The 26,379-nt window shown below is 39.5% G+C and overlaps 1 protein-coding gene across 4 annotated transcripts in view; it reads left to right on the top strand.

The window, feature by feature from the left end:
• Positions 1-26,379, top strand: part of RASGRF2 (Ras protein specific guanine nucleotide releasing factor 2) — a 188,227-nt gene that overhangs the window by 80,684 nt on the left and 81,164 nt on the right. For all 4 annotated transcript variants that reach the window (XM_080679969.1, XM_080679968.1, XM_080679970.1 and 1 more), the window contains exons 8-13: positions 5,228-5,337; positions 6,008-6,126; positions 12,913-13,073; positions 13,907-13,973; positions 14,514-14,650; positions 22,244-22,326. In XM_080679969.1, coding sequence (XP_080536095.1) covers positions 5,228-5,337; positions 6,008-6,126; positions 12,913-13,073; positions 13,907-13,973; positions 14,514-14,650; positions 22,244-22,326 — 677 coding nt within the window. The remainder of the gene's footprint in view (positions 1-5,227; positions 5,338-6,007; positions 6,127-12,912; positions 13,074-13,906; positions 13,974-14,513; positions 14,651-22,243; positions 22,327-26,379) is intronic.

Raw genomic sequence — 26,379 nt, 5'->3', positions numbered from 1 at the left:
GCCCCTCTTGCGCTGCTTCAGGGAGGCTGGGGCTTGTCATGACATTCACTTTGTGGGATTAGAGCAACCCAAGGGATCAAGTACACTTGTGTTCTTTCCTATATCTTGTGCTTTACCATTAAGAGCCCTTGAGTGAGAATTACAGAGGCCAAAATGTGAACTGAATTGCCTGTTCTCTTGAAAAGTGTTGATGCTGTTCTTTTGGGAAGGCATCGAGTGTTCCGATGTGGAATTTATGGGGCATCTTGCCAGCCCTTTAAATTGTCATGTGGTAAACCGAATCCCCGAATCATGTGTGTTAGGGTTTCTGTGGGGAGCTTTGTCCCCCTCAGCGCTGACCCCGGTGGATCATTTTCTTGCCTCAGAAAGAAATGTTGGCCTGGTTTGTAATGGTTTGTCTTAAAGTTTGTCAAACCTGTTTGAAATCCTGGAAATTACTGTAGAAGTTTAGTAAAATCTCTATAAAAACCAAAAGGGTGCATTTGAAATAACTTAAGTATAGTGGAACTTTGTAATGTTATTGTGTTTTTTCATGGAACTGAATTGTTTGAACTCTTTGCCTCTCTGAGAAAATATTTCACAAGGAAAACTTCAAAGAAAAAAAGTTTTCTTTTTTGGTAACCTTATACAAAATTGTAATTTAAGATTTATTTACAGTGAAACAAATTTTGCATAGTGCAATGTTCTTCTGAGATTCTATTTGATTTTTTGGCAATTGCCTCTGGGTTATGATTAAAATACACTAAGTTGATTCAGTTCAGCAACCCCAACTCAGGTGAATATACAAAGGTAGAGTGTGAAAGACACATGGAACATTCAGAGAGGTTCCCAGCTCCTTCCCCACCGATGTCTTTCCAGTTGCTACTTAACTCCCCCTGGTAAAACTCTCTCAATGTTTTAAAATGGCAGGCTGCACTTGCACTTTAATTTTTTTTAAATATATTTTATTGATATTTTACAGAGAGGAAGGGAGAGGGATAGAGAGCTAGAAACATCGATCAGCTGCCTCCTGCACACCTCCCACTGGGGATGTGCCCGCCAAGGTACATGCCCTTGACCGGAATCGAACCCGGGACCCTTCAGTCCGCAGGCCGATGCTCTATCCACTGAGCCAAACCGGTTTCGGCTGCACTTGCACTTTAGGTGACATGTCCAAAAGTTGAATGTAGGGCCTTGGGAAGGTCTGTGGATTTCTTAAAAATGCTGTGATACTCTTCCACCACCTCTCCCTCCCTCCCCATGGAGTTTAAGCCCAATAACAATGGGCATTTTGACCCCAAGGGCTTCCCATAATACAGACAAGGACCACTGGACTGGGAATCTTCAGGAGACCTGGATGTCTTGCTCACCTTTTAGTCATAGCTTTGGGGAAAATAATTGAACCAATCTAAATCTCCATTTCTAGATCTCAAAATTGAGGCAGCTGAGCTGTGATTATCTCCCGGGCACTAGCTCTCTGACTCTGTGATACTACTCACATTAGACTGGTTCTGAAAGTTTGGTTGGGTAACTACATGGTGGTGTTAGTCTAGGCCCTAACCCTCTCCGCCTCTGCCAAGACTGTGGTGGCCCCAAACCCTAGAATTTAGCTGAAGGGTCAGATGTTGAGATTCTCTGGCTTCGTCCAGACCAGGGTAACCAAAAGCCTCAGCTTATGAGAGCCATTGCTTGCTCTGGGAGAAACCTCAAATTTAAAGAATTTGGCCAGAACTGGTCCAACTGCAAGAAATGGGCAAATTGAAAGAGCACAGAATTGTGCTCTTTATTTATTTGCTTCCTCATAACTATCTTGATTCCTTATAACTATTTTGAATAGACCAAGAGGGAAAATCATCAGAGTTTGCTGCCGAAGGGCCTCATTCTCATTGATATCTCTCCTCTGTCTTGTTCATTTGGTGTCTCTCCCTCCTACTGTCTCTCTAAAGTGACACATGGAACACCTGGGGGTGGGGTTGCTCTTTCTAGAAGTTGAAAGGTTTTTATTGCTAGGCCCATGTCCATTCTACACTTCTTGTTCTCCTTTGGTCCTTTCACTAATGAGGTAAAATAGTCATGAGGCACTTGCTCTCTGAGATGGTCGAGGCACATCCGTGTCCCTCTGCGTACATTGTATTAGCAGTGGTACTTCTGCCTTGCTCTGGTGTAGGCTGGACACCTTGGGATGAGGGTGGCACATTTCAGTTTTTTGCTGTATAGCAACAATGGAAGAGATGAGCCTAGTTCATACCACCAGATTTATTTATTTTTTAGCCTATATATGGGGACAGAGGTTGGTAGGAAGCAGAGAAAGGGGAGAGGTGATTGGCAACTTTTAGCCTGTGTATGTGTAGAAAAGTAATATATTCTACCTCTTTCTGGGCCCCTTGTCCAGTAAGTCAATTGCTGCTGTTAATGAACTATGTTGAACTATGGAAACATGGAGGAATTGTAGAATTTGGATGATACAGTGAATATACTAGTATCCTCAGTTGAACTGTCAGATAAGCAAATCCAAGTGTTGTCAAGAAATTTGTTATGGAAAACAATGTAGTCATTAACATAATTTTTATTTGGCAAAGCCAGTGGCTTGTCTAGAACTGTTTAAATTGGCCCCAGCTGCTCATAAATCCACAGGTAAGCTGATCATGAAATCTGCTTCTGGTGAGACCAGCACCGTTAGATGTTCACCAGAAAGTAGCCAACTGTTTATGGTTATTGGAGAACAAAGTAATTAATGTCTATAAAGTGACAAGTATTGTTCCATAACTGAAAGCAGAATGATGATTCACCTAGATCAGTGATTTCAACTGGTGTGCCGCAAGAATTTTTAAAAGGCGCAATACCTAACTAGTTTAGTCAGGGGCACTGACCTCTTTTCCCTTAGATTGTCAAATTTAAAAAATGACAATAGCTAACACAACAATAGCCATCCGGTGTGAATGAATCGAAATTATACCTATATATTTTTTGTCAGATCGGCAAAAAATATAATGAATTTTTTGGTGTGCCACAGAATTTTAGTAATTAGTTTATGTGTGTTATGAGATGAAAAAGGTTGAAAACCACGGATCTAGACAGTACTTTCTGTGATTCTTGGGTTTTGGGGGAACAGATTTATAATCAGCGCTTGAATATACAGATAAGCTCTTTGGAGAGCCGTCCACTTCTCTGCAGAACGTTCTTTGCCCACTTTTTTGGCAGTTTCAGGCATGTTTGTTCCTTCACTTTCTTGTGGAAAAGGCCAGTTACTAAATTTCAAATCTATTCTCTTGAACCTCAGCCAGGGAGCTCTCTAAAATAGATTGAATTAATGGGGGAGGATCATGGAGGTATTGACTAAACTCAGTTTAGTGAGGTTTCAGTGTACTATAAGTAGTCAGGCTCTCCCACTCCTGCCCTCTTTGCTATGAAAAACTGAGTGTACCTTAGCTGGTGATTGCCTGGAATTTTTTGTGGACTACTAACTTAGAAGAAAACTTTAATCAACCATGGGATTATGAGAAAGGGGTATTTGAAAGTATACTTATCCCAGGAGCTTCACCAGGGGGCACAGCCCTACAGGCTGTCTCGCTGAGAAGTCTATGGGGTGGGAGGCAGCAAGCCTTCAGAGGGAAGGGTCTGCTATTCCCCACCTCCTATGACTAGGGAGTCTGTAGCACTGCTGAAACCTTGACTTGATGGCATTCCCTAGGATGTGATCCCGAGTAGGAGCTGCAGATTGATGTCTGTGTTGATGGTGCTGCCCTCTGTGCTTCATACATAAATGTGGGCATCCAGTAAATATTTGTAAATTACCCAGTGAAGGCCACCACTGCCAAGAGAGCAAGAGCAGATCTGTGGATAGACGCACCAACACCACGTCAGGTCAGAATGCAAGAGCTACCCCCGGGGCCCTGGGAAACATTTACTTTCTTCATTCTCAGGGGTGCTTTCAGGTGTTGAGTGAGAACCCAGTCCTGGAGCAGACTTACTGGGCTAGTGCACTGGGCAGAGCTGGGCTCATGGCTGGCTCTGCCATTTACTATGAGGCCACATTGGGAAAATTACTGACCTTTCCACACTTAGTTTCCTTATATGTAAAATGGGAAGGAATCTTATGTTGTTGGAGAATGTAAACCTTGAGCATCTGATCTGACCCACAGTGAGCAGTGTTATGGTCGCTATTGTTCATGTATGTTATTAAAATTAAACCCACTTCCCCTGATTTCTAACAAATTTTAGTTTCTAAGCCAGTAAAATTTAAATATGTTGAATCACTGAAATTTGAGTTAAATCTCTGCTATAGTCTATTAAAACCTTCAGAGGGTTGGTGGAGTTTCTTCTGCCTTTGGCAGAATGTGGGTAGTCTGTAAACAAAAGTACAAGTAAGTAACCTAATTAAACAATACTTTTTACTGCTAGAAGGAGGATCAGAATATAACAAGGGTGAACATATCTTCTCCCAAATTTTAATTCTTTTTTTTATAAATACTGATTTTTAGAGAAAGAGGAAGGGGGGAGAAAGGGAGGAAGATAGATAGATAGATAGATAGATAGATAGATAGATAGATAGATAGATACATTGATGTGTGAGAGCTGAACATTGATTGTCTGCCTCCTGCAATCCCCCTACCTAGGATAGAGCCTGAAACTGGGCATGTGCCCTGACCAGGAATCAAACCGGCAACCTTTTGGTGCATGGGACAATGCCCAACCAACTGAGCCACACTGGCCAAGGCCCAAGTTTCAATTCTTACCTGGTAAAGAGAACGTTATAGTAGGATTGTCAATTTTTTTTAAAAAAAAATTATAAACAGACAAATATATATAACGTACAGACTCTAGTGACTTGATGATAACTATATCTGTTTCTCTAAGAACCAATTTTCAAAAATTATGATTAAGAACTGTATGATTATATTAGAAATCTAAAGAAACGGTAACAATACCTTATTACTCTTTTCATGTGTTCCTGGGGAATTTGCACATTTGTGTATGTGTGTGTGATGTTTGAAATGTAGTTCATTTTAAATCTTTTAAAATATATTTCTTTTTTTCTTCTTTATTGATTAAGGTATTACATATGTGTCCTTATCCTCCCTTTGCCCTCCACTCCCCCACTCATGTATTTCTTAAAAAAATGTTTGTAAAACAATTACAACCATAAGAGTAGAGACGAACTTCTTGGAAGTGATGAAGGCATAGAAGAGAATGTCCTGGTGTTACTGATCCTCACCTCATGCTCACACTGGCCTTTGTTTGCATTTAGATCCCCAGGTATATCATCACAATTCATGAACTGCTCGCTCATACACCCTATGAGCATGTGGAGAGGAAGAGTCTGGAATTTGCAAAATCAAAACTGGAGGACCTGTCCAGGTATGCAGAGAACCTAGAATAGCAGCCTGTTCTGGGAAAGCAGCAAGTTAGTCTTTTGTGGAAACCTAATTGTATGTCTAGGGAACAAGAGGCAAGACACACAGCTTCTCAGATTCACCCGAAAGTTTAATGATAGCCTTGAGATCAGGTGTACTTTGGATTAAGGTGGAGAATGTTCACATTTCTTTCAGCACAATAGAAAAATGACTTTTTGTTGCATTTTTGTATTCATATTTGCCAGGGAGTTGGAGAATGTATATCTTGGATTTATCAGTAGCTTTTCAGTGTTTCAGACAGTTATTTATATCTGTGTTCCTTTAGCTTATCTGGGATAAGTGGTATAAAGGTTTCTAATTTACTCTGCCTCTAAGAAATGGCACCCTAATTTCAATCTTCATTGAAAGCTTTTCAGAAAATAATATGTTGCTTTCCTGTTGCATTTACCAGCAGCATTCCCAGGGTACTCACTGATCATTGACCCACTGATTTGTAATCATGGTGTACATTGGCCTTGCTTTGGGTCATGGCTTGTTGAGGCCCGGACTTCCAGTCGGCTTCCCTCACAGGCCCACTTAACATTGATACATGTTCCCAGGTGGGGCTCTTTGTTCACGGGCCAGGGCAATACAAAGATCTCTGACAGTGATCCTGTCTGTGTCCTGTCCGACAGGATAATGCACGATGAAGTGAGTGACACTGAAAACATAAGGAAGAACCTTGCCATAGAAAGAATGATCGTAGAGGGCTGTGATATTTTGCTGGACACCAGCCAAACTTTCATCCGCCAAGGTAAGTCCTCATGCTGTGCACCACCATCTGAGTGATCTCTGCGTTTGTTACATTATCAGATCCAGGAAAGCATTTGGGAGCAGGCTTGGTTTCGCTGTGTGATTAATGCGGTTCCTGCAGGATATCCCCATGGTCTTGAGGGAGGCGGTGGTCGCGGCCTACCTTCGTGCTGTCTCTTTTCAGGGGCCACGAAAAACAGCAACACACTCATACTACAGCAGGAGTGGCACAGTCCCTTACGTTCTGAACGACTCTCCTCCTCAGTGGGCCAGACGTTCTCTGCAGCTCCAGTGAGGACAGACCCGTCTGGCTGATGGGAGTGTCCGTGCCAGGTGGTGACGACACCCAGGCAGAGGTCCGAGAGAAACTTGCGTTACTTAAAGCCCTCTCATGTGGCAGTGGGGACAATGTCCAAATTGAAAACAGCTGTTTCCTGTTCCCATTTTTCATCAGCACTTCTGGAGGCCCTGCATGATATGTTTGAGTCAGCTGGTGGCTCCAGTTACCATGAAATGTCACGCTAACCCCTGCCAACCTTTGGAAGTGGCGAAGGCATCTTGTTTGCGGGGTGTGTTCTGGTAGCATCACCCCGTAAACTGAGCTTTTGAAGAGTTCAAGATATTTGTGCGGGAAACTATGGAGAAAGAAGAGCCTAAAGGTGCATATCTCTCCGCGGCTCTCACAAAGTGCAGAAAGTAAACCACATCCCAGATTATTTCTAAGAGCTGAGGCTTCCCCAGGGAGGGGAGCATGCCTCATGGAATTGATGTGAGACAGTGTATTGTACACATGTATCATCCTGAACCTGGTGAGAAGCGGCACAGAAATTTGGGACTAGCCTTTAACGTAATTTCTGTTTACAATATGCCAATATTGTTTGAAGATCATTTGCATTTCTGTTGCGTACCAAAATGTGCTGCTTAAACTATTGTTTACCTCATCAAACCAAACATTTGTGCTGTGCACATTAATTTTTGCACAGAATACTTCAAAAACGTAACACATGCAGTTCTACTTTCCATTATTTATTTACAAAGAGAGAAATCACACAGATGTTAAAGTTTGGAAGTATAATGTAGCAAATGATACCTTTTCTCATTTTGGGCTTTCGTTATTAATTTAAAAGATAACAATAGTGGAGTATAATGCTAACAACACCAGGCCTTCTGAATGTCCCCTCTGTTGCTCTGCACAGACTGTGTCCCATATCGGCTCCTGCCTTCCCGGCACTTCCCTGCCTCTGTGTCCTTAGTGTGTTGTCCGCCAGCCTGGCGACCGGGACTGCCCTTACCCATCTCTTTCGTGCCTCTTAACGGTCTACTTGTCCTACCAGGCTTAGGTCAGACACATCTAAGTAGCCTGTTTAACATTTCTGCTTCTTCTCGTCCCCTCCCACGCAGTTAGAATGAATTTACCTTCCTCATCGTTTCCAAGGCCCTGTGCTCCTGGTGCATGTGTTTCAGGCTCTTGTGTATTATAAGTCCATGTCTGCATGCCTGTCTCTCCCAGGAATTAGAATTCTGAAGGGCAATGTCTGTGAATTCCCTCTTGCCTGGTACAATGCTTTCCATGATACCTGGATGATGGGCATGGGATTAAATTGAATCACTTGTCCAATTGCAGCTTGGGTTGGAAGGTGCCTTCTTTTGTATTTTTGTTGTGTTTAGAGTTTACTGAAAATTACTAATTGACTTGAGCTTTATAATATGTGGGAATGGAAACAAGAGTTTCTCTAACTATTATTTCTCTGATTTCTGAAAGGAATTTTGGTTGTGAAAGATGATTATACATAACCATTTAGTATATTTCTACAAACTTAGACTATTTTTATCTAAGTTTGTAAAAAACATCTATAATGAAAACTGCCTGGAGGTTAAATATATTGAATAAATCTTTTTTTTTTCATGGCACCTGGAAGAAAATCAATCATGAGCCATCTCTCCCTTTGACTCAAGTCCAGATGTTATTTATCGATTGTTCTGTATCACACGTTTAAGGCACTCCTGTCAGCTATTAATATATCTGATGTTATTATTGGGTTGATGTTGATTCATTGATTTGCCTTTCAGCAGTATTTTTCTGTATTGTTTGGTTTGGTTTGTCTGTTTAGGAATTATTCAATAAAGGTGGTCTTAAAAAGTCAGACCTTAATCGGAAAGTAGCAAGTAATTGAATTACAGATAGTCTGGAAAGTTTGCATTGTTTTGGTGTGGTTGTGTCTATTATCACTTTTACTAAATACCCTTAGCAGGCTTTAAAACCCATTGAGGTGGGTTTTTTAAAAAATTCTTTTAAACTTTGAGGGATTATATTTTCTATGAAATGTACTACAACTTATCTCTAATTGTGTGTTAGTATTTGTGTTGTTTACTGTTAAGGATGATATAAGGTCTATTTCAGTGTGGTATGTATGTGCAAACTAGAGGCTCAGTGCATGACATTCATGCACTTGGGGGCGGGGGTCCCTCAGGCCGGCTTGCACCCTCTTACAGTCCGGGAGCCCCTTGGGGGATGTCCTACTGATGGCTTAGGCCTGCAGGGAGTGGGCCTAAGCCAGCAGTCGGACATCCTTAGTGCTGCCACAGAGGCAGGAGAGGCTCCCGCCACCGCCACTGTGCTCACCAGCCTTCAGCCCTGCTTCTGGTTGAGGTGTTTGCCTCCTGGTGGTCAGTGCACATCATGGTGATGGTCATTCTGCCATTCAGTCGATTTGCATATTACCCTTTTATTATTATAAATTGATTCCAATTATTAAATAGTTAACGAATAGGATGCAAAATGTATCATAACAGTGGTCTGACATTGTCATTCATTTTCCAAAATCTTTTCAAAGTTCCTTCAATAAATAAATGTATAAGTATCTGAGATAATAATAGGAAGATAATATAGCCATGTCACTGAAGTTCAAATCCTGTCTTCTCCATCTTTTTGCTGTATGATATTGGGCAATTTAATTAACCTCTCTTTGCCTCAGTTACATCTTCTTAAGTTGTTTATCTTTTACTAGTAGGGTTCTCCTGAAGGTTAAAGGAGCTAATGCTCATAAAAGCACATAAACTAATGCCTTTAAGATTATGATATGAACTTTAAAAACCAAGATCCAGCCCTGGGCTGTGTTGCTAAGTGGTTAGAGTATCTGCCTATGCACTGAAGTTTCTCAAGTTCAATTCCCAGTGAAGGGCATGTACCTTGGTTGCAGGTTCAAATCCCAGCCCCGGTCAGGACGCATGCAGGAGGCAACCAATTGATGTGTCTCACATTGATGTCTCTCTCTCTCTCTCTCGCTCTCTCTCTCTCTCTCTCTCTCTCTCTCCCCTCTCTCTCTCCCATCCTCCTTTCCACTCTCTCTAAAAATCAATGGAGCCCTAGCCGGTTTGGCTCAGTGGATAGAGCATTGGCCTGTGGACTAAAGGGTCCTGGGTTCAATTCCGGTCAAGGGCACATGCCTAAATTGTGGACTCAATCCCCAGTATGGGGCATGCAGGAGGCAGCTGATGAATGCTTTGCTCTCATCATTGATGTTTCTATCTTTCTCTCCCTCTCCCTTCCTCTCTGAAATCAATAAAAATATATTTTTAAAAAAATCAATGGAAAAATATATCCTCGAATGAGGATTAACAACCCCCCACACCAAGATCCAAATTTTGAAATGTTTCTATTTTTGATAACATAAAATATATATGAAATTTAGTAAAAGATCAAGCCAGTCCAAATTGACATTTTGTATAAAATCCATTATGCAGATTCAACATTGCCTTATAGAAATGTGAATCAAGAAAATTAAATAAAGGAGCCTAAATTCAGAGTGAAATGCACTGAGAATGAGCCATGGGCTTCTCTGGTACCTTAAGCATTCCCACACTCAAAATCATGTACTTTCAGTGTTCTTTGAAATTGTAACATGGGGTCTAGCAATACTTACGTCTTCTCAAATGTTTAACCCAATAACCTGGAAATTGCTCTTCATTTTTTTTCACTACTGAGTGGAATTAAGATTAATGGCATTATATCATCAAAGAGACAAGAGATAAAAAATGCTAGAATGAACATGGAGAAAAGGGAACCCTGTGTGCTATTGGTGGGATTGGAATTTGGTGCAGCCACTATGGAAAACAGTATCGAGGTTCCCCCAAAAAATTAAAAATAGAACTACCATATGATCCAGCATTTCCACTCATGGCAAAGCTGGAAGTTACTGCCTTTTCCCGTCCATTCCATTTCCAGATTTCAGTTTTTACGATGCTGAATCCACTGCTGTGTCCTGGCCATGCTGCCCTGAGAGCAGTTTCGCCTCTCAGGCCTCAGTTTCCCTTTCTGTAAAATGGTGGGAGACCCAGGTCCTCTGAAAGATCGCCTCTGGCTTTGATTCCATCCTGTAAGTCCCATGAGTACAATCTTTTTGCTGCAATTACTTGCTCATCTACTTCTCTAAGCCTTTTGCCTTGAGCTTTTCCCATCCCTTCTTTACACTTGAAATTTAATTACTGACTTTGTTCTTTGCCAGTTTGCTCCCACCTTTGCCACCTCTCTCATTCACTCTCCTCTTGCCTGTTCCCTTCAATGGAATCAAGCCTTCTCCCACCCTCTGCTCCCCAGTCCCATGCCCTCCCCAGGATGGTTTCCATGCTATTTTGGAGGCCCCAATAGCTGCCTACTCTCTCTGTCAAGCAGCCTCACCTAACACTCACCTAAATAGATGGAATCTGGGCATGGAAGCTTTGAGCCCTTTACCACCTGTACACCTTTAGGTCTTTATTAAAAAGTAGATGCCATTTGGAATATTCATATGTTAATGTGAACATTTTGTGACCCACAATCATAGTTTTACAATTTTGTATCTTTGAAGAATTTACTGCTTTTCTGTTCACTTTATTCTGTGCTCATTAAAAAAATATCATGAAACCTAAAAAAATGTATTAAAAAGAAAATAGGGCTGCTTGCAACCTCACGTCTTAGAGATGACCCACTGTTAAGGCTCACTGTTAAGGCTCAAGAGGCTGATCTGAGCCTTTCTAAGGCTGCATTTTGGGTAAATGGTAGATTAAACCAATAGTAGAAATAATACTGGCTCAGGCCATTTCAGAAGTCAGAGGTAAGGTATTTGCACAAATCTTAGTATTTTGAGGTTTCATATTTAATTTATGTTGGAATTTTATTCATGGGGAGAGGGAGGTCATTATTAGGGTAAGATTATATAAAGTCTATGCAGAACTTCTCACATGGAATGGAAGATAGTCTTGCTCACAAGAATGCCCAGGGTATAGACTTTATGTGGTTTCTTTTCCATTTTGATTCCACAAAGAATTTTTGTTGCACAGTTTAAATGAAACCTGAAGGTGAAGGAATTAAGCAAACAACAAACAAACAAAAAACCCCAAAAGAAAACCAGAACTCATAGACACAGACAACAGCATGGTGATTCCCAGAGGGGAAGAGGGCTGGGGGGAGGTAGACGAGGGTATAGGGGGGATAAATAATGATGGAAGGAGACTTGACTTTGGGTGGTAAATACACAATGCAATATACAGATGATGTATTATAGAATTGTACACCTGAAACCTATATACTTTTATTAAGCAATGTCACTCAATAAATTTAAATAAAAAATAAAATAAAGTAAATAAAAATAAATGTAACCTGAAATAGTCCTCAAGTTAACTAGATTGTGTTAAATTGTATAATTTGTATATTGTTATAATATACACGTATTGAATATTCTATTTTTTAAATACTATGTAAATTCTGTCAATATACTATTTATCTTCCTTCAGTGCTTTAGGAAGACTAAACTCTTTATGCTTTCTACTATGTTATTTTATTACCACAATAGAGGTCCAGTGCATGAATTTGTGCACGTGTGGGGTCCAGCCTGGCCCCAATTGGGGTGGATTGGGGCTGGGCCTGTTGGGAGGAGGATATGGCGGGAGGTTGGCCGGCTGGCCTTCCCTGATCAGGGCTCAATCAGGGCTGGGCTGGCTGGAGGGAGGGGCCATGGGCGATTGGACAGTGGGCCCCCCCCAATTGGGGTGGGGGGGGCCAACTGGAGTTGGGAATAGCCATGAAGAGGGGCTGTGGGCAGTGGGCTGGCTGGTCCTATCGGGGGTCAGAGGCCAGAAGAAGTGCCATGGGAGATTGGCTGGCCAGCCCCACCCCCTATTGGGGTAGGGAGGTGTGATCAGGGCCAGGGCCGGCTGGGGGGAGGGGCTGTGGTCCTATGGGGTGGTGGGAGCCCATCAGGGGCAGGGCCTACCAGTGGGAAGGGCCACGATGGGGGGGGGGCAGTGTTGGCCAGCTGCCCTGTCCTTGATCAGTGTGGGAGAGTCTGATTAGGGTGGGGCTGGCTGGCAGGAGGGGCTGCAGGAGGTTGGCCAGCTGGCCCCGCCCCCTGACCAGGCCTCACCCCTGATCAAGCCGGTTCGCTGGCCACAGTGGGCGTTCTGGTAGCTGGCTTTTTATATATATAGATGTGACTATACAACATGTATCTTACTGTTAAATTAATCAGTTGATTGAGATCCAATCCTTATTCTTTGAATTCAGTTTGGCTTTCTATCAAACTTATTTTCCCGCTTAGAGATGAGTAATCAAATCTAAAGTGTTTTATAAAAATAGTAGGAATTAGTGTGACTCTTAAAACACAATATATTGTTTCTTCTGCTCAGAATGTTGGGAATTTACTTGTTCCAATGGTGTATCCAGTGAATCATTGGTGTTTATTGCATCATGAAGGGCTCTCACTTCACAGAATTTTAATTGCTGTGTATTCTCCACTTTCCTGATCACCAGGTTCTCTTATTCAAGTACCTTCCGTTGAGAAGGGGAAACTTAGTAAAGTTCGCCTGGGTTCATTGTCTTTGAAAAAGGAAGGAGAAAGACAATGCTTCTTATTTACAAAACACTTTTTAATTTGCACAAGAAGTTCAGGAGGAAAGCTGCATCTGCTCAAGGTACTGGTTTTACATGATTATTTTATTTATGTTTCAAGAGACATTCAGGTTAATTTAATTATGACTTTCCCATGCCTGGTATCACAAAACGTTATCACAATTGCAGAGTGAGGCAGTGTACAGTTACCAACCTTGACATTTACTATGTTGTCACTTGGATCTACAGTAATAGAAATTTAAATGTGCAGTACCATTAGGAAGTGCAATTAAAATCCTAACTTGGACAAAATTATTACTAGTTGATGACTACTGAGCTATAAAAATCTTGTCAAATTATTACAGTGCCTATTTTTGTTAATAAAGTTTTATTGAACACAGTCATAGTTACTTGTTTACATTTTATCTGTGGCTGCTTTCATGCTTCTTAAAATGGCAGATTTGAGTAGCTGCAATAGAAATCAGATGGCTTGCAAAACCTCAAAGACTTACTTTCTGGCCCTTGACAGGAGTGATTTGCCTATCTATACCTTCTGTTATTAGTGCCTGAAAATACTGGCTTTCTACTGCTCCAGTCACCTCCCGGTTAATGAGCTCAACCTTTGCTGAGCTGCACTCTCAAGGGCCCCTAAGGGCCATCTAGTTGCCATAGACTGACTTGCTAAATTTTATAAACATTGGGAGTGAGAGTGGTTTGGGGAGAAGAATCATGAAGTTAAATGAGCTCAGTTGTTTTTACACATGTAAATTTCATTTTGGAATGTATAAAAACTTATTTATGATGTAGAATTGCTATGCTTTCTGCTGTGGCAACTTGAGTATAAGATTTGCAAATCAGAGCTTCTGAACCTATGCATGATTCTCAAGTCTCTTAATGGAAAATTGGCTCTTTCCAGACAGGTGGGGTTCTCTCTCTAATAGAATGTACCTTGATTGAGGAGTCAGATGCAAGCGATGATGACTGTAAGTCACATTATATCACTTAGAATTACATTAGAATTAAACATTCCTATGGTTTTTTATTTTTTATAGCTAAGAAAAGCTATGTAAGAAGGCAGTAGGGATGCTGAGAATAAACTCCCTGAAGTCATTTCTATATGAAAAGTTCTGTTGAACCATCTAACCTGTAAACCTTGTTAAACCATCTTTGGGAATTCATATTTTACCGTATTTGTCTCACAATAATGACTTTTCAGTGTCAGGCAGAGAAGAAAGGAATTATATTAGAGCATTAGAACTCTGTAGATTATGGAAATTAAAGCACAAAACAAAACAAACCATGAAATGAGAAGGAGACCAGGATTGTAGCCCTGAGTAACCTACTGACCTCAGCTTTTTACCTGCTTACGAGCTTAGCAAAGCCTCCCCCATGCTGGAGAAGTGCCATATCGCTGAAATGAGATTTTGCACTTGGACACTGATCGTATTACTAGAACTACGTGAAAGCAGCTGTTACTCAGATTTTGCATTCACATCTAATTGTTTGGTTTATGTGTGTTGAAGCCAAAGGTTCTGGGCAAGTGTTTGGACACCTGGATTTTAAAATAGTGGTGGAGCCTCCTGGTGCCGCCCCTTTCACTGTAGTCTTGCTAGCACCTTCACGCCAGGAGAAAGCTGCCTGGATGAGTGACATTAGTCAGGTAAGCAAGTGGCTTTTGCCATAGTTTATTTTCTTGTTTTGTTTTTACATTTCACAACATTAACTTTTGGAGAGGATTTTTCAGAGTTAATTTATTTTTATTTAAAAAGTGCATCTAGTTGCACTATGTATTTTGATATGCTAGAATCATTCAGTGTTTGTTTTTCTTGTTTTGGTTAAAATTTACATGAAATGTACCAATTACATTTTAGTTCCTGGGCATTTTGTACAATCTTTAAATGTAATCACTAGTGTTGAATGGAGTTAAAATATCCCTGTTAATAATACATTCTCCAGGGACCCCATGGATTTTTTTTTTTCTTATTTGTTTCTGAAGTAGGAAATGGTGAGAAATACAAAATCAGCTAACAAGGGCTATGGTGAGGAATCACAAAGGAAGGAATTGCATCAGACAAGAGATACTGTATGTAGTGTGAAATCTGAAAATGAGCTCCTATATTTCATATGGAAAATAACAGGAAACAAATTTGCTTATTTTCCCTTTATCAGCAATATCGTTAGAGAATTGTATTTATTCAGGATTTGGAAATATGTTAAAATTAGTCATGATTGTGCTGACGAGGATGTGGAGAAAAGGGATCCCTAGTACACTGTTGGTGGGGATGCAGACTGGTGCAACCATTATGGAATACAGTATGGAATTTCCTCAGAAAGTTAAATATGGAACTGCCTTTTGACCCAATGATCCTACTTCTAGGAATATGTCCTAAGAAACCCAAAGCACCAATCAGAAAGAATGTATGCACCCCTATGTTCATAGCAACACAATTTACAATGGATAAGATCTGGAAACAGCCCAAATGACCATTAGTAGATGAGTAGATAAAAAAGCTGTGGTAGATTTATACCATGGAATACTATGCAGCAGTGAAAAAGAAGAATCTCTTACCCTTTGAGACAGCATGGAGGGACCTGGAGAGTATTATGCTAAGTGAAATAAGCCAGTCAGAGAAAGACAAGTATCACATGATCTCACTCATATGTGGAAGCTAATGAACAAAATAAACTGTTGAATAAAATAGACCTAGAGACATAGAAGCATGGAACAGACTGTCGAATCTTAGAGGGAAGGCAGGGGTGGGTTGGTGGGTGGGTGGGAAGAGATCAATCAAAGAACTTGTATGCATATATGCATAACCCATGGACACAGAAAATAGGGTGGTGGAAGTAGGGGCGGGGTGGGCTATCATGGAGCAATGGGGGGGAGGGGAAGGGGGACATATGTAATACTTTAAACAATAAAGACATAAAAAAATTAGTCAGGATTGGTCTTGGGCATTTTTTTTACCCAAGCTCTTCACTCTATTAACCAATACAGGAGAAAAATGTTTGTATAAGGAAAATATTAAAAGAAGGCTTGATAATTATCTTTAAAGTTGTTAACTCAAGGAGGATTGGGCAAATGGAAAAAGCATATACTACAGATTTTTTAGCCTCTTTTTTTATGAAGAGTTCATAGTATTTATTATATAAGACTTAAGTAAAAATCTGAATTATACAATAGTTCTTTAAGTGCTTTTTTCTGAGTAACTGAACACTGAGGGAAAGTAGAAAGAGAATAAATGTGAAAAATAATTATTTTTATACATCAAGGAAATTTTTCAGACTTAGTCTCATTTGACCCTTACAACAGTGTACTGAAGGTCAACAGCAATATTATTCCCATTTCACAGGTGAGAAACCTGAGATTTGGAAGGCTAAATGTTTGTCTAAAGTTATATAACTGAATTGAGTCAGGACTCAAATCTAATCCAGGTCTTTTATTAGCACTCTAAACATTCTTTATAGGAATGCTGGATTTTTACTTATATACGCCCACAAATACTTTGATGGTGAATAGCTAGAAGTGAAGGTACTTCTTTTTTGGCTAACGAAGGAATGAAAATGTGGGATCTTCTATATTTGCATAATTACATCCTTGTGGTGATTTGTTAATGCTTTCATTAACTCTATGTTCTATTAATACTTGAGTTTCTGTTTGTAATGCATCTCTGACCTTAAGACACTCTGAATCATTCACTGATTCTGTGACTGTTTATTGTGCCATCACCATGTGCTGCCAGGTGTTGTGTAGGTGCCATGCTGTCAAGAAGACAGGCAGGCTAGTAAGGAACAAAAGGAAGTAGACAACTTAATGCAACAAAACTTTGTGAGTGTTATGAAGCCAAGGTGAGTAGGAAGAATGGGGAGAATAGCAGTAGGCAAAGGAGTTTTTCTAGTTGCTTCTAGCTTCTAGCTTCTGATGTACCTGGGGCTCCTACGATACACAGTTGATAATGGCTTAAGTTACCTTAGGGTGCCCGGTGAGGCATTATCAAAAGAGAAGGGCCCTTGGGATGTGTGAATGGTTCTTCAAAGATAGGTACTCAATGCTTTGCCTGCCACAAGCATTCAAGTGAGACTCTTGACTTATATACATCTTGTGGCAGAAATGTACAACTTCCTCCTATTTCTCCAATTTGCTATGATTGGGATGTTAAATTGCATTTGAATATATCTACAATTGAACTGGAGAAGGACACTAACAGAAAGTTATATCTTTTTGAGGGATGATAACATCATTAAATGAAATTACTTTGTTTAGTAGAGCCTTGATATTATGTGGCTCTGACACTTAGGATGGCACTCATTCACCAAATAAATTTATTTAGTGATGCTATATGTCAGCCACTGTTTAGGTACTTGTGATATATCATGAACAAAAGAGGCAATGATGACAAACAATGCCCCTGCTTGTGTAGCTTATGTTCTATTGTAGGGAAGACTGAAAATGTAAACATAATGAATACACACTATTTATTTTTATTTTTTATTTTATTTTTAAAAATGTTTTTATTGATTTCAGATTGGAAGGGAGAGGGAGAGAGAGATAGAAACATCAATGATGAGAGAGAATCATTGATTGGCTGACTCCTGCACACCCCTTACTGGGGATTGAGCCCGCAATCAGAATCGAACCCAGGACCCTACAGTCCACAGGCCGACACCTTATCCACTGAGCCAAACCAGCTAGGTCTACACACTATTTATGTTAGAAGGTGATTGGGCAATGTAAGAAGGTGATTGGGCTACTGGAGGTGTGTGGGTTGGTATAGTTTTTCAATCGTAGTCATCTCATTCTGAAGATGACATCTAACAACTTTAGCAGGTGACAGAAGTAACGTGTAGATATGTGGTGAAGGGAAAGTCATTCCACACAGAGGGAACAACCATTTCAAAAACTCCAGACCAGGAGGACGCTGCATATATTGAGTAAAAACATGAAAGTCAGCGTGGCTGAGTAGAATGTGAGCGAGGGAAAAAGAAACAAAGGAAGTTGTTAAGTGGAGTTGTTAAGCAAGCAATGGGACATAGAAGTTCAGTGTTTAGGTCCAGGCTGTGCCATGGAGGTGATATTTCAGGCTGCGAAACTGTTGCGATCACCCAGGGAGTAACTAGATAGAAATGAGAAGAGGTCCATGGCCCCAATGAGGGATCAGGGAGAACAGCAAAGAGGACTAAGAAGGAACCCCCAGTGCAGTCGGAGGATAGCTAAGAGGGCATGGTGTCCTGGAAGTCAACGAATAAAATATGTCCAGGAGGGAGTGGTCACTTGTCAACTGCTACTAATGAGTGTCCTGCGATACTTAGTGATTTTCCTGGTGTGGGGTTTGAATGGTGAGTGGTAGGGAGGCAGTGCTCCACTGCTGACTGAGCCTGGCCTGCTGCCCAGCAGCCTGCATCTCAACTGGCTTTGTTCTCTGGTTAAAGCGTTTTCATTTTCTGGGGGAAATTATGTGCTATACATACATTGATGGAATTTGTCAGTCTCCCAAGTATGTCTCTGGACATATTCATTATTAATAAGTTGAATCTATTGAATGCTTAAAATGTACTGTTTAATATTTTATGATGTACTAGTATATGTAAAAATATGGACACAGAAGGGAACTAAAAATTACTTCCAACACCCAGAACACTAAATAAATGTTTATCAAAGTATTGCCACAGATCACTCTGTTAGAATTATCTGGGGGCTTTTTTAAAATGCAGATTCCTGAACCCCCACTCCAGATACCCTCAAGGTTTAAAAAGCTCCAAGATCACTTTAGTACAATTAAATTAGAAAACTTTACCCTGAAAATCAACTGTTTCCATCTCTAATCCTCCACAATCTGGCTATCGAGAAATAATTTTACAGTTTGGCTCTCAATGCATATATGTATAATTTTTGCTTTTTGCCTCATATACATCTTTCTATAGGTCTGCAAATTCTTCATATTGGTGTCTTCTAATATATATATGTCAATATTATATATATATTAGAATATATATTTATATATAGGTATATTCTACCACATTAATGTACCACTTTTTTAGTTTTTTCAAATATTAGGCATATCATATGGGCAGTTTCCTGGTTTTAGTATTAATATATGCCATGGTGCTAAATATCTTTGAAAGAGTTTTTTCCCTTTCAAGATTCCTGGCTGTGTATCTTTCCGACAGTAGGTGAGGCTGGTACAGGCACCTGATCACTTTCATGATTTCATAATTCATGACTCGACAGACTAACAAAATGCTTCAAGAAATATAGAACTCTTCATTTCACTACATCATCAGTAAGGAATCTATGCAGCTTTCTTTTAAGTCCTGCCACATATTTGTCACAATTTATCATATTTTCCTATTTAATGGAAAAGCGGTATTGCTTTCTACTGGTTTTAGTTTACATGTCTGTAATTATCAATGAGATGAACATTTTCCACTATTTCTATTTCTTGTCTGTTCATGCCAGATGAACATTTATTCATTTTAGCTCTCCTTGAGACTAGGGAAATGAACATTTTCTTTCAATTCCTATTACAACTATGTTTTCTATTATTTTGTCTTTTTATTTGTCATCCTTTATCTTGCTAAATCTTAATATCTTTGTGACTTGATTTGAAGTCACTGTGCTAAGCTATTGTGTTACATCATGACTATGATTTTAGATAATCAGGTGTCTCCAGGGTATTGACACAATCCCAGTTTCACACAAAGCACTCTATTCAAAACTGTAGGCCAAGCCAGGCCCTGTTTCTGAAGCTGTAATTTTCAGAAGTTACAATTGCTTCAGTGATTAATTGCACTTTTAGCTACACCAGTAAGGCCATTATTAACCCTTGGCGCCTCCAACAAAACTCACAAGTGGCTAATGGTCTTGACCAATAATTATTCCCATTTTCATCTATTTATAGAAAAAAAAAAACAACCACCTTGAGACTGGAGATTTGACCATTCATTTCAATATAGTGCATTCATTTGTGCTTGTCTTACTGTCATACAATAATGGTGTCTTAAACACATCTTTCTGTAATTATGGGTATTAACTAAAATGCAGAATTAAAATTCACCTCTGAGCTTCTCGATTTGGGCAGATGTGTCAAAATATAGACCTGTTTAGACTAATTTGTAGCATGCTGACATGCTTTTTTTTCCTTAAAATAGTTTCTCTGGAATCAATAGGGAATTTTCTATTTTAACAAAGAGGTGGATTAAAAAAGAAAAACTTAATCTAACCTTTCTTCCCTCTACCTAGATGTATTAAGAAGGTAAAAAAACATGATGACATAGTAGACTACTGACCTTTGAATAGATACTGGCTGAAGCAAACCCCTCAAAAACCCTGCTGGAGAAGTCACTGTCAGGAACCAGCTGCATCACAATGACCTGGGGCTTTTGAGAACACACATATTCCCAGCCCCAGCCTACTTATCGTCATCACTGCTGAACTAGTGTATCCATGGCCCAGGAATCTGCTCTTGTTATCCTCGTAATTTCAAGGTTTACTGTAGTTCACATAGGTTCAACGTTGCCCTTAAAGATAAGTGACACTTCGCTTATTTTCATGTATTTTTTGAATGAGCGAATTGAATTCATTTTCTCAAGGCACAAACTCTTCTCCCCAACACTACCAAATACATGCTTATGTGATCATGAGTATTTACCACTCCTTCCAATGAAAACATGTGCTCACGTGTGTGCGTGCACACACACGTGTACAAGCTTTTTGAAAGTTCATGTTATATCACTTTGCTTTTACAAAAGACCTATATTCTTTCAAGGTGCTGTAGTGTAAGGAAGTAAATTGAAGAGGACTTAAAAATATTCCATTTTATTTCCAGAGTTGGCATCCTCTGTACCTGGTCATTGAAATAATGGCATAAGACATGAGGAAACAATTTTTTTAAAGGAAAAACCAAATGTGAATATGGCTGATATACTAAGTAGACTGAATAGTCAAGTGATGCCAGTGATCTGAAGTTTCTTATACGCATATTCACTCTTTCTTTGGATGTTGGGGTTTAGGGTGAACTTTGAGTTGAGGATCTATGTGAAGTCACTTGGCAATCAGCTTCTCCACACCATTTGATTGCAGTCATAGAGTGGCCAGATTATTATGTTCTTGAACGCATAATAATCTGGCCACTCAGTGTATATCCTATATAATAAAAGGCTAGTGTGCAAATTGTCCCCTCGACCAGGAGTTCGACCAGCAGGTAGGCCGGCCAACTGCCCATGTCCCCTCCCCCTGGCCAGGCTGGCCGGACCCCACCCATCCACGAATTCATGCACCGGGCCTCTAATGTGTCTGTGTACACACACACACACACACACACACACACACACACACACTGAGTGGCCAGATTATTATGCGTTCAGAGATCATAATAATCTGGCCACTCAGTGTAAAGCTCCACATGGTGTTTTAGTTACTAGAAGTAATTTCTGATTTTAAAATTGTTTAAATCTTTTGTATTTTCTGCTTATCCCCCAAAGGGAATATGTATAATTCAAAATAAACCATCTCTAACCCAAAATAACTGCAAAGAGAAAATTTTTAATTGATAAAGCATACATATAAAATAAAGAAGGCAGAGAAAATTAGCAAAAGTTTCTTTTAGAAAGAAAAGAGAAAAAGATGAACAGAGTTTGATGTGTGCCAGAAATAGGAGAAATTACACCATGCATCCTCACCAAACCAACATGGTGCCAATAGAAACTAGTAAAATGTGGGAATTTATTGGCAAAAAAACCCAGGAAGCAGGCACAGAGCTTACTAGTGAAAGAGAAGATGAATCTATTCTGAGGAAGCCACTATATCTCCTCTGCCTGCCACACACCACCCATAGGACAGAGAATGAATACAGCAGAGGGGGTCCTATGAGAACGTACTAAACCTCTCAGTAAGTGCTGCACCTGCCAGAGAACTGTGACAATGTGACGTGTGGTCAGAAACCTTGGGAACCACATTGCAGGAAAACATAGTCCTTATACCTACCCTCAGGTATTGACCATGTGCACAGTTTTGGTATCTAGACATTGAATCTGTTCATCAATGTATAATGTTTACCTGCCACTGTGCATGCACGTGTCTCTGTGTGTGTGTGTGTTTTGTGTGTGTGTGTGTGTGAGAGAGAGAGAGAGAGAGAGAAGGGAGGGAGAGAGAGAAATGAGAAACTAAATTGTCTTGTGGCTATAAACAATTCTGGGAATATATGATCTGCCTAGGTTTTCATGTGGGTTGTAATTGTCTATTTTTTAATTTCAGTGTGTGGACAATATACGGTGTAATGGTTTAATGACTATAGTGTTTGAAGAGAATTCCAAAGTCACTGTGCCACATATGATTAAGTAAGTGGTATAATATTTTCCCTTGCATTTTAATCAAGATCAAATTGGTAGAGAATGTGAAACCATGAATAAAATATTGCTTCAGTAGCATTCTGTTTCATATTGTGAATGTTTCTTGACAGTAATATGATAATTCATGCCATGCTAATATAAATAAGACTATCAAAATGGTTTTTCAGATGTATAGTTTATTGACTCACAGCATAGAAACATTGTTTTTCCTACTGTGACATATGCCTTCACCCAGGAAAACTTACTGAGATTTTCAAGTTCAGTGTAAGAAGTCGCAACAGCCAGATGTGTCCAAGGTCAGAGGTTGGGTCAAGGTATGGCAGATGCTTTTGGTGTCTTCCCAGTGGGTGTGAATTTTATCACTCCGATTTGGCTATAGAAGTATGTTTAGGTTTTAAAAACGCCTAATATGAATCATCTGGCTGTTCCATGGTACCATCTACCCACTGCCTCTACACGGATTTGTCCTAGAGGCTATTTCCCAGAGCTGCCAGCCTGCTCTCTGTTTTCTTAACAGAGTAAATCCTATAATTTCAAGTGATCAATAGGGAAACTGTCACTTAAAAAGAGAAACTATATCTATGTGCCATAGCTCTCTGTATTAATGCTTTCACCTCTATGTACATTTTTCTTTCTAAATTCAGAAATTGATTTGGGAATATTTTGTAGCTGACCAATTTGTTAATCTCATTCTTTTGGGTATTTTCATTCCAAATTCTAAGAATAAAATGTATTTATAAAAGCAGTTGTTATATATTTTTAAAATTAAAAAATGTCTGTCTTCTATCCCCTTTTTGTGGACTCTGTTGGGGTCTGAGCTATTTTTGCCAAGGCAATAAATAACATTAACTTTCCTCTTCATAGGTAGTAGCTATAATTAGCATGATTCTAATGGTAAAAATTTTAAAACATTAAATATTGTGTTAGATGAAGGCAAGTACATTATACTAGTGTCATAATTACTATAGAAAAAAATGATGAAAGAATGATAGTATTTTAAATTACTAGTTAAATTTAAAGATATGTGCGGTAAGATTATTTTTAAACTCTAGGGCAAAGATTCCTTTAGTGTTCAGTTTTCTAGGTTTCTAGTTTAGTATAGTCTTTTTAGAACCAGATTAGTTAAAAATATGTGATGCTAAGATTAAAACCAAGCATGGACTGTTAAGTCAAAAGGTCCAAATTATGACTTAGTTTTATAATTCACATTATTGGGTTAGAATTTTATTATTAATTTTCTACTCATGGGATTCTTATTTTTGCATTTCACAATATAATATCTACTACTGTTATTTGTTTAAAAAGTACTCTCTTGAAGGTTAGACAGTCATGAAAGTCCAAACTGCTTTAGAATGAGAATATATAAATTGGACTTGGTAGCTTCAACCCCAGAGCAGTTGCATACCCACTATTTACATATTTTGTTGACTTTAAAAAATTAATACAGATAAAACTTCAGTGTTGCGCCTGACCAGTTATGGCTGGTACCCAAATGCATCTTCTGTCCCCTATGAAGGTAGTTTGACCAGCGTCCACGTCCAAGCTTGTTTGTGTAGCTACCTCCCATACAGATCAAGACTTTCCTGCCTTTGGGTACAGAGGTGACACTTGAACGAGTAGGAACCGTTCTCCTGTAAGGACAGAAACCGGTATCTTGAGCTGTAAGGATATTCTGATAGAGTCACACATATTTTGATGCCATCACACTATAACAGAATTATACCCAAAGCAGCTTCATGTATTTCATATATTTCTTTCTTCTATTTCCCCTGCCTCATTGAGCCTGGTTCTCCTCAATCAGAAAAGGGGGATGATTTTATAATTTCTATTCCTTATGATAGTCTCCTCCACGGCCCTCTTTTACCCTAAATCCTGTATTCTGGCCTCCCTGTGCATCTCCTTGGCAGTACACCATGTGGGGGGGAGGGGTGACATTTTTCAGAGTTAAAAAAGTTATCCTATCTTAATTGTGTCTTATTACTGACATGACATCACTTTGCAGGCACTCACTTCCTTTGAAAACTTCCTAATTATAATAGGTGATATGAGTTTGATGTTTTAAGATTTTAAGTGTTTACCAAAAAGGAGTTATTATCATAAAAGGCTTAAGTAACAACATTATATCATTCTTGGTAGTCCCTTAGGAAATAAAGACCTTGTTCGGTGTAATAAAAGAAAATTAAATAATTTCATAATATTTAATTTCTTTTCTTTACTTAAAATGAATGTGATTACAATTTTGAAGGACAGTGGTGTAATTAGTCAGTTTTATTTTAATTTCATGTTGGCTACAATGTATTTTATCCTCCTAGTGTTTTGATTAAGGTAATTATAGTCAAACGATGCAAATCTGCCCAGCCAGTGTAGCTCAGCAGTTGAGCATCGACCCAGGAACCAAGATTCTTGCTGAGGGCACATGTCTGGGTTTCAGGCTCGATCCCCTGTGGAGGGCGTGCAGGAGGCAGCCGATCAATGATGTTTCTCTCTCATCAATGTTTCTATTTCTCTATCCTTCACCCTTCCTCTATCTCTAAAAAAAATCAATAGAAACATATTTTTTAAAAAGATACAAATCTCAAATATGATTAAAATGCAAAATCATGACATTTATTAGGTGAAAATATCCCTTTAAGTGGTATTTTACATTTTATATATATAAGTTGAGGTTTGCTTTCCTTTAATAATAGTTAACCTCAACTTTCCTGGAAAATAGAGTTCTTTGGTGGAAAATGGTGGGAGAAAAAGTGATTACCTCAGTCAGGCATCTTTACTAGTAGACAGACTGATTCATAAAAGTTTCTAAGGTCTTTTTCACAAGTGAGAAAATGAAGAACCAGAAAAGTATAGTTGGTTGAGGGTCACATAGTGAGTGGAAAAAAGAGCCATGCAGTTTTCAAGAATCCCCAAAGATGTGCTTGTGCATTTTCAAGATCAGTAATGAGACTAAAACTAGCAGCCCACCCTTATTCCATTCCTGGACAGGGCTGAGCGGCTCATTTAAAATGCCATTTCAGGCCTGCAAAGGAAATCCTTCCACCTGCACTGAGCTTACTTTGGGGTGGGAAGTTTCCAAGAGCAAGCTAAGAAAGCTATTGATTCCTTTTTATCCCAAAGAAAATAAATATATAATTTGAAACCCCTCGAAGTGCTGAAAGGGATAATTAAGGGCACACAACAAGCCAACTGATTCTTAGCAAGCAATTACCTCATTGAACATCACTGGCCCTGTAGCATATCTTTTAATCAAGTGGTGAAACCCAGGGCTCATTGACCGCCTGCTCTGAGATGCTGCAAGGAAAGGGAACAAAGGATCTCAGAAGGGAATGTGAAAGCTCAGGGCAGTCCTGGCAAAGATGGGCATTTCTCTGAGCCTTACTCGGATTCAACCTCTGCTTCGAAGATTTTCCTCTTATCAACTTTGCTTCTCCGAGGGCCTCTTTTGCCCTTTTTGCAAATGCACACCACTGGCTGAGGGCTCTGAGCGAGGCAGAGGGTCCCGAGGGCTGCTGTGAGTCCTCTCCTCAGTCTGCTCTCCACAGGCTCCCAGTGGATCAGTCCAGTCAGGTTGAGGAGCAACCAGAGGGAGGTTTCATAGAATGAGAAGGAGCGGAGCCTCGCAGCAACCTCTGCAAGGGTTCACAGCCTATGTTTCACCCATTGCCTTTCTTACTGAGGTAAAATTGGTACATAACATTGTATTAGTCTCAGGTATACGTTACAATTTAATATTTGTATACACTACAAAATGATGCACCATAAGTCTAGTTACTACCCATCACCACACAATTGACCCCCTTTGCCCATTTTACTTTAAAAAATATGAAGACATTTTTAATACTGCAAAATATTGAATAGAAAGCCTTTTACACAACTTATAGATTAAACTGTACTCATAAAATGGATAGCCTTAAATGCATTAATAATCCAGAATGAATGGAGTGAACAAAGTGTTCAGTTCAAGATGTTAAAGAAAGAATGACAAAATAAACTGTAAGGAAAGTGTAGGAAGGAAATAAGATAAGAACAGACATTAATAAATTA

The sequence above is a fragment of the Plecotus auritus genome, assembly GCF_963455305.1.
Source record: "Plecotus auritus genome assembly, chromosome: 7".
Lineage (NCBI taxonomy): Eukaryota > Metazoa > Chordata > Mammalia > Chiroptera > Vespertilionidae > Plecotus > Plecotus auritus.
The sequence above is the reverse complement of the archived record's forward strand: the minus strand, read 5'-3'. Positions and strand labels throughout refer to the sequence as shown.